Source organism: Fukomys damarensis, unplaced genomic scaffold, assembly GCF_012274545.1.
Source record: "Fukomys damarensis isolate Sample0158 unplaced genomic scaffold, DMR_v1.0_HiC HiC_scaffold_4, whole genome shotgun sequence".
NCBI lineage: Eukaryota > Metazoa > Chordata > Mammalia > Rodentia > Bathyergidae > Fukomys > Fukomys damarensis.
The window spans coordinates 59,425,607-59,434,858 of record NW_022900916.1 but is presented as its reverse complement, the minus strand read 5'-3'; the positions used below and the strand labels follow the sequence as shown (position 1 = coordinate 59,434,858).

The 9,252-nt window shown below is 36.5% G+C and overlaps 1 protein-coding gene across 7 annotated transcripts in view; it reads left to right on the top strand.

Annotated features, from left to right (window-relative positions):
* Nucleotides 1-9,252, top strand: part of Dync1i1 (dynein cytoplasmic 1 intermediate chain 1) — a 317,434-nt gene that overhangs the window by 60,883 nt on the left and 247,299 nt on the right. For 5 of the 7 annotated variants that reach the window (XM_033758328.1, XM_010603398.3, XM_033758323.1 and 2 more), the window contains exon 5: nt 3,047-3,106. The exons of the other annotated variants lie outside the window; for them this stretch is intronic. In XM_033758328.1, coding sequence (XP_033614219.1) covers nt 3,047-3,106 — 60 coding nt within the window. The remainder of the gene's footprint in view (nt 1-3,046; nt 3,107-9,252) is intronic. 7 annotated transcript variants of the gene reach the window in all.

Here is a 9,252-nt window from a genome sequence, read left to right as displayed (position 1 = left end):
AGAGAGAGAGAGAGAGAGAGAGAGAGAGAGAGAGAGAGAGAGAGAGAGGGAGGAAGGAAACAGAAGTACCTTCTGTGCGAGTTTGACCACCTCACGGATAATAATGAAAAAATGAGAAGAAAATAAAACTGTTACATTTAATGGTTCCCTTGGATTTATTCATTACCCCACAGCTTGTTACTGACAATGACTATTAACTGTTTTGTTGGATAATATATGCATGATGGGGTCGGGGTAGGCTTGCTGAGGTGTTACGTATATCGCCTTTGTTGTTCTGGTTGAAAATGCAAACTCCAGGCTAGTAATCAGTGCCTTTCCTTAGGGAGTAATTCTGATAAAAATCACTATTGTTGTTTTTTAAATGTACAGTGAGCTTATATGATCTGTCCAATAACTAATAGAACAGCCAGACCACCTGGGAGCTACTACATTCTTTACCTGCCTGGGGATTTGGAAAAGATCTAATAAGATCATCCCTTCTGAAACCGCAGGGCACACTGAGGTTGACCCCTCGCAAGCTAAAGGCTGCTCTTCTGTCATGGCAGAAGAAACACCTTAAGCTCTATCCCCAGAAGTATGAGAACAGCAAATATGAATTTATTTTAATGGATTGATTTCATTGCGTCCCCCATTTGAAACAAAGTAAAAGATTCGATGTCCACAACAGGACAGGTGGCTGTTCTCAAGTGGAAAATATGCCCAAAGAGGTAGTTTTAAGCTCTGGCTCACATTAGAATCAGTGAGAGAACTTTCATAATTACAGATATCTGGGTCCTGCCCCAGAGAGGCTGATTTACTTGGTTGCAGGTGGCCTGGGCCTTGGGCACATCAAAAGTTCAGTTGCTGATATAGTTGAGCATGGGTAATGTCTTCTGTTTGGTAAAAAAGCAATGGTCGGACCCAGTCATTCTCTAAAGGTGAACCCCTAGTCAGTCTTGTAAATATCACCTGGGAACTTGGTAGAAGTATAAATTCTCCGCCTCCTCTCCAGATCTACTAAATCTGAATTTCTGGGGCTGGGGATTAGTATTGCGTGTCATTAAGTTCTCAAGGTCAGTCTGAGAAGCACTTATCCAGGTCAAGACTTTAATACAGCCCAGCACGATGAGCATCCCCTAGAACTTGTTCAAAATGCAGAATTTCAGGCCACCCCAAACCTACTAAGCCAGAATCTGCATTTTAATAATATCCAGGAATCTTTATGTGCAAAAATGTTTGAGAAGCACTGGTGTCAGAAAGAGTGGCCAGTTTGTGTTGTCACTGGACTTCAGTTATCATCTTTCAGCGCATTCAGGCAAGAAGACAGGAGCACAACCAGAGGTAATAAAGGAAGCAGAGGCATTGTATCCTCATCTCTCAGCAGAAGCTAATAATGGGATCTGTCATGTAGATGATGCATTGACTCAAGCATTAACAAGACAGAGTAGGTCATGGTAGCAATAACCGCAGTTACCGATTATCATATGGTTACTATGCCTTCTAGGTATAATTGCATTTATTCCCTGTAAGAAAAATAGAGAAAGATTCATTCCTTCAGCAAATATTATATAAACATATCCCTATAATATAGGGATGCGGCCACCCCTGCCATTATGAGTCAAATGTCAGTGAGAAATAAACTGATGAAACTCATACGTAAAGTTGAATCAAGAAAGTAGATCAAGGTAAGGGCGAGAGCTGACAAATGATAAGGAAGGAGAACTTAGCTGGAACAGGGGAAGGAAGAGTCTGTGTGAAGAAGATGACATTTGAGCCAAGCTATGTCAGAAACAAATTCCTGAGCCATTTAGATGTTTGGTGCAAGAATATCAAAGAGGACACTGAGGGAGAAGAGCAGTTGCAGATAAGTTGGAAGATAGCTGCAAGCAGATCATAAATTATTTCTTGGGCCACGGTAAATCTTTACAGACAAGATAACTGACAAAGACTTCTCAAATGTTAATAAGCCCACGGATCACCTGGGAACCTTGTTAAACTGTAGCATGGAGTCAGTAAATCTGGGATTGGACCCGAGTGTCTGCATTTCCAACAAGCTTCCCGGGGATGCTGATGCCACTGGTCTGTGAGCCACACATTGAACAAGCAAGATAGTGTCGGGCCTGAGAACTTAATCCAGTGTGCCCAACATACACCGCGAGTGAGTCACGGAGGCCCACTTTGAGTCGAACATGCTTGACTCCAAAGGGTGGGATGCCCATCAGTTGTCTCCCAAAGAGCCTCATGCCTGCTTTATCTGTAACTGATTCTGTACAGGAAATGTAAAAAGCCTGCCTGAGGAAGTTCCATGTGTGGACTATTTATTATATTGGAGCTATTTATTCCTTCTATTCTGAAGGAGAAACATCAAGGGAGTTGGGATGTCCTGGTGATTGCTGGTACTCTTGTGTTTTCTCCTGTGAAATATTTTAAAGATATAAATCTCTGGCATCGTAGAGACAAATGACATCTGTAGTGACCATTTGATGTAATCTACATAGAGGAAAAACATGAAAATACTCATAAGTTTCTAAACCTAGTGTATCATATTTACAGTAACTGCCTAGAGTAAGCCAGTTTATTCACCAGATCCTGAAACTATGCTCCATCTAGTCCTGCATCTGCAGATGCTCCTGCTGTGGTCCATGTGCGTCTAGTTCTCACTAGAGCCTGGGAGATACTTGGAGTTCCCAGACAGGGATGGGCTCTGAGGTGTCAGGGAGACATACAGCAGTTTGCATGCTCACGTCAATCAGACTGTGGTACAAACCAAAACAAAGCACAGGGTGGGTGGGTGCATGGAGCTTGAATATTTGGCTGTGGCTGTCTTCCAAGAAATCAGCCATAGTTTCCAATCAAACAGATGTGCAAAGGGAAAGATGGCTTCTCACTTTCTCTCGTCATTCGCCAATTCCTGGGAATGGAGGGGGATGGGCTGGGACTGTTCTGTGTATGTATTGTATATTGTATATGCACTACCTTGATGAATGATGATTTGGTTTGGTTTGGTTTGTTGCCCTCCCCTTTTGTTAATTCTCTGTGTTCTTTTTCCTTTGTGCCGCCCTATTAGGACCCTGCAGTGGGACACAGACCCCTCAGTGCTCCAGCTGCAGTCAGACTCAGAACTTGGGTATATGTCTGCTCTTTTGTTACTCCTTTTATTGTTTCTTTGCTAGCTGTGTTGAAATGCTGGAGCTGTTGTTGCTCTTGTTTTCGCCCCTTTTGTTGAATTTCCAGTTTGAAAGTTTGTTTCCTTCTGTTAGTTTTCCTTGTAAACCTTTGAGAAAGTCTCTCTTTGTGGGAAACTCCACAAAAAGAAGGCTTTTGATGTTCCTTATTAACTCCTATTATTGCAAAGCAATACTGCCTCAAAACAAAAATACAAACGAACTGACAGCTCTACTTAGTTGTGGGATAAACAAGTTCTGGAATGGGAGATGCATTTGACTTTATCCTAATCCTTCTCTCCTTTTACTAACAAATTGCCCTGGGTTAATTTTGTCTAAGATTGGTATTAAGACATCTTGTTTGTTACCTTTTCATTCTTTAGAGAATTCACAATAAGCTCTTAATTGGAGTTGTTTTGTTTAGAGAGATTCCCGTTAAATAAATGCAACTTTGTTAAATGCCTCAATCTTAGCAATACTTCAAATATTTGATGTTAGGTAGCAAGTATCTCATAAAGATAACGTCAAATGGAAATGTGTTGTTCAAGGTTAAAAGATATCATCAGAGTTAAAAATTCATCCACAAAGGACAAAACATATTCCTAGCATATTCTAGGACTTTCTCTTATAAGATTGGAGTTAGTTTTAGTCACACATGATAAGTTTCCCCTGGAGTGCTTGTTCTGGCTCACTATCAAGCCCAAGAGGGCTGACTGTACACTTTACAACTTCTTATTCAATAAATCAACTCGAAATCACCCGTGGTAAGCATATTTACAACACAAAAATTGACAATCACTGCAAAACAGGGCTTGTCCAGTTCCCCCACCTTCAAGCCAATTATGAAGCATTTACCAGAATGCCACTGGATATCTCTGCTATAAATAACACATTTTATTATAGCCTTTTATGAAACTTAGTTTTTTTTCTTTCTAAATATAAATCTAATATCTGCAGTGAGCATTAATTTGAATTTCTAGGATTCCTAGACATGCATCTCTGGGATTCTATGAACTTCAGTGCCTCCTTGGATGCGGAAAGAGGCTGAAGGACTGCCTTCATGTCAGGTTCAATGCCATTTTCCCGGGTCTCTTTATATGCACAAACTGTTTGGCTGACTCAATGCTAAACCAAGGAAATATTTTACCTAATACTTTATTTAGGTAACTGACACAGGGTCTTTTTGTTTTAGTCATGAATTTTTTTTTTTTTACTCTTTTGATAACATAGTTTATTGTAGTTCAATTTGTATTATCTAAAGAATAAAAAAATTGACTTAATTCAGAGAAACAATGAATATATAGCACATTGTGATTGTTATATCCAGTGGTTCACCAGACTCGCCCTGGCCCAGCTTGTCTCTTTCTCCCACATAGAAAGAGGAGGAATAATCAGAGAAGTCTAGTGCAAGGCAGAAGTACTTTTATTATAGGTATTGCAGAAAGAGTAGAAAGCCACCCCAGGTAAGGCGTGAGGTGCTCAGAGCTGGGACACCATGGAATCTGGGGCCATGGTCCTGTTTTATGGAGTAGGGGCCCTGTATCCACCCCCTTGAGGGCTGACACTTGATTGGTTACTAAACTTGTTGCTAGGGGCCAGAGTAAGTAGGCTGGCAGGGGAATTTGGAAGGGAAACATTTTTTGAGAAGCAACTTACTTAAAGAGGGGTTTAGGGGGAACAGCATAGCTACAAACAAGGGGTTGTCGAAACCACAGGCCGCCAGCTCAGTGTAGCTACACAAAGGCAGGTGTCAAAACCAAACTGTCAGCTCTGCTATCTGCTGCTTACTGAGCTGCAGAGATGTCTTCAAGGGCCCTGGTCCCTAATCTAATTCCACCTAAGACTCCTACTGTCCCTACATGGTTTAGGAGACATTCAGACTATAATTCTTCAATATATCAGTGTGTTAAAAAAATAGAAGCAAGGAACTGGCAGAGACTCCCCTTTATTAACTTAATGGAATTTTAGATGGATTGCAGCATTGCTAAAAAACACTTGCTGATGTGGAACAGTTAGGAATTTTCCCATTTGTATCCCATTTGTGTCCTGTTTTTTCCAAGCAAATCTCACTGTAAACTGTGCAGATTATTCTACATAGAGAGCAAATCTGTAGCTCCCGTCTTACCTACCACATTTTACTTCACAGCAGACTCAGAGAGAAGCAAAGAGGTAAGACTCCATTCACAGTGAGTGGCTCATCTTAGAGAGTTTGGAAGGAATGTTCCAAAAATATTTGAGAGGAGATTAAGTCATGTTGCAATTTCAAATGCTGCCTCCATTAAAATATTTCTTTTCAATAATCCTTACATGCATGACACATACATAATTTTATAAAATATGCTTCAAATAAGCAAGAAGATTTTTCTAGAGACAGCTTTAGTTCCTTTTTTTCAGCAGAGGCACAGGACTGGCCACAGTTGTGTGACCCCTGACTGAACAGCAGTATTGAAGTATAATTAACATGAAACAAGTGACACATATTTAAATTATTCAGATTGATGTTGTGACACAAAATTACCACCATCATCCACAGAATTACCACCGTCATCAAGGGAGCATGCTCATGTAAAGTTTTCTTGTATCCCTCTTGTGAGACACAGTCCTACTTCTCCCCAAGGCTGCCTGAGCCTGAGGAACAGTGGATCTGCTCTCACTGCACAGTAGTTTGAGTTTCCTAGAATGTTGTAAAGTGACGTCATGTCAGAGGGACTCTTTTGGCTGATTTTCACTCAGAATAATTGAGATCCATTCATATGAAATATCTCTCAACAGCGTGTTCCTTTTTGTTCCCAAGTGGTGCTCCATTGAATGAATATGCCACAGTTTCTTTTACCCACTCACTTTTTGATGTGCATTTGGACTTTTAAAATCATGGCAATAACAAAGAAAACTGCTATAAACATTCATGTACAAATATTTTTGTAGATATGTGCTTTCCTTTCTTTAGAGAATATACTTCCAAGTAGAATGGCTAAATAATATGATAGATGTATATTTAACTATTTAAAAATTTTCATTTTCTTACCATGATACATTCCTTCTTACAGTGTCTGAGAGCCTCATTCCTCTGTATTCTTGAAAACACTTGAACTTCAAAACACTTACGAACTTTTTAACCATTAGTACAGCACTATCCTGGTATACTATTGTGGGTTTTTTGGTTTGTATTTTCCTGACAACAAATGCTCTTGAATTATCTCATCATGTGCTTATTTTCTTTCTTCACATCTTCTCTGAGGAAATGCCCTCATAAATATTTTACTCTTATATGTTGTTTTTTAATCAGGTTATTTTCTCATTATTGAGTTTTGAGAATTCACTATGTGTTCTGAAAGCATTCCTTTATCCGATTTAAAGTTTGTGAACGTTTTCTCACAATCTGTGGCTTGTCATTTCCACTTTCTTTATAGTGTCCTTCAGAAAGAAAATCATTTTAAATTCAGCAAATTCAAGTGATAAATTTGTTTGTGGAGCATGCACTTGGTGAGATGATATTAATTTCAAATGATTCCTTAAATATTTGTTAGTATAAAACTCACCTGTGAAGTCATTTGGGTTTGGAATCTTATTATAAAGAACATTTGAAAGTATGAATTAAACAACTTTAACAGTAAAGGCACTATTGAGATTATATTTTTCTGTTTTGAATCTTTCAAGTAATAAGCCTAATTTATTTTCATTGGCACATTTATTGGCCTAATTGCATATGATATTTACTTACCCTTTTAATGTCTGAAAATCTGTATGTACAATCATATTTTCTACCTGATATTAATAAAATTTGTCTCCTAAGAAATATGGCTAGATGCTTCTCAACTTAAATTTAGACAACAATAAACAATAACATTTAGTTCTGCCTGGTGTGACTCTATTTCCACCTGATGGAACTCTTTTAAACTTCTTATAGTGAAGAACTGGTAAAATTTTTTGTAGCTATTTATTTCTTTCTAGTCTTTATTACATCCTTAGGGTTTGCTTTTATATCTTTGTTTTTCAAATGTTTATTCAGTGAGGATGCAGTTCCCTTTAACAGTCTTTTCCTTTCAATACTTTAAAAATATTGCAATGTATTCTCACTTGTATTTTTTTTTTTACCAAGAATCTGCTGCTGTCTCTATCTTTAATCACTTGTATGAAACATGCTTTTTTTCTGACTGCTTTTTTGTTGTACTCTTTTACACTTATTTCCAGCAATTTAATTATGATGTATGTAGTCATACTTTTTGTTCATTCTTCATGTATTTGGAATTTCTTTAGATTCTTGGATCAGTAAGTTTATAGATTTCAGCAAATATATAGAAATTAACCACTATTTTTTTTAAAGATTTTTCTCTCTGTCTTTTCTTTCCTAGGAATTCAAACCACATGTAGATGAGGTAGCTTGTAGTTTTTCCGGCAGCTTATTTCCTCCATTTATTTTTTCTTTTCTATCTGAATCTTATTTTAGTTTCTATTAATATGTTTTCATGTTCAGTAATCTTTCATTTTGCAATTTCTAATCTTCTATGAAGCCTACCCATTAATTTTTAATATCACCTATTTTAATTTTATTTCTAGACATTAAATTTCAATCTTCTTAATATCTGTCATGTTTATACTATTTTTGAACACATAAAATGTAGCTTTACATACTTTTTTGCTTTTTCATTGCCTCTCTTAACTCTAGGTCAGTATCAATGTATTAGCTTATTTCTTCATTTCAGTAACATTTTCTTGCTTCTTTGCATGTTTAGTAATTTTTTAGTTGAAACTAAAATTACGTAGATTTGATATATTTCTACTTTGATCTATATTATTTCATCATTTTTCTAATTTCACCCTTAGTTATTTTTCTAGTTCCTTGGTGTATAATATTCAATTGTTTATTTGAGATCTTTCTTCTTTTTCATGTAGGATTTTATTGCTATAATCTTTCTTCTTAGAATTAGTCTTGTTGTAGTCCATAAGTTTTGACGTGTTGTTTATATTTCCTTTGACCACAAGATTGTTTTACAAATACTTTTTTGATTATTTTCTTGGACCCAATGTTGCTCAATGTGTAGTTTAATTTAGCTTAAAGTCTCTTTACTTGTGGATTCCCCAGTTTCCCTTCTGTTACTGGCTTCTGGTTTAATTCTGGTCATAATATGTACTGGTATGATTTTGATCTTATTAAATGTATTAAGTCTTATTTGTGGCATAACATGTCATCTATACTGAAGAAGGTTCTATGTGTACTTATGGAGAACATATATTCTGAAGAGTGTGTACTGGGTATGCCTGTATATGTCTGTTAGGTCTAGTTGGTCTATAGCATTGTCTATGTTCTCTGTTTCTTTAATGGTTTTCTATCTTGATGTTGAAAGCAAAATATTATAATCTCCTATCATTATTTATTGCATTGCTGCCAGTTTCTCCATTCAGATCTCCCAATATTTAATTTACATTCTTAGATACCCTGGCATTTAGTGTGTCTTTATTTACCATTGTTACATCTTCCTTTGAATTGACACTTTTTATCAATTTGTAGTGACTTTCTTTGTCTCTGGAGACTTTTTTTGATTGAAAGTCCATTTTGTCTGATAGAGACATAACTATTCTTCCTTTATTTTCCTTACTGGTTTCAAGAATATTTTTTTCCATCCCTTCACTTTCAGGCTAAGTGTGTCTTTGACTTTAAAGTGAGGTTTCTTATAGAAACAATATATTTGCATCATTTTTTGTTTTTTGTTTTAATTCATTCAGGCAGTCTCTATCTCTTGGACATTGATTTTAACCATTTACACTTAAATAAGTATTGATAGGAAAGAGTTTAATATTCTCAGTTTATTAGCTATTTTCTGTTTGTCTTATAGCTCTTGCTGTCTTCCTTTGATTTTGTTGTGTTGGTATAATTTGTTACATTTTTCTTTTGTTTGAGTAACAGGTATTTTTTATGATTGCCATAAAATACATAAAATATCTTGCAGTTTTAACAGTTCCTTTAAACAATTTACTTTATATACAAAGCTACACTTTCATCTCTCCTCTCCCATTGTATGTGCTCTTGATATCACAATTCTTATCTGTTCGTATTGTGTAGCTATTAACACAATTTAGTTATACCTATTTAAATGCTTTTGTCTTTTTA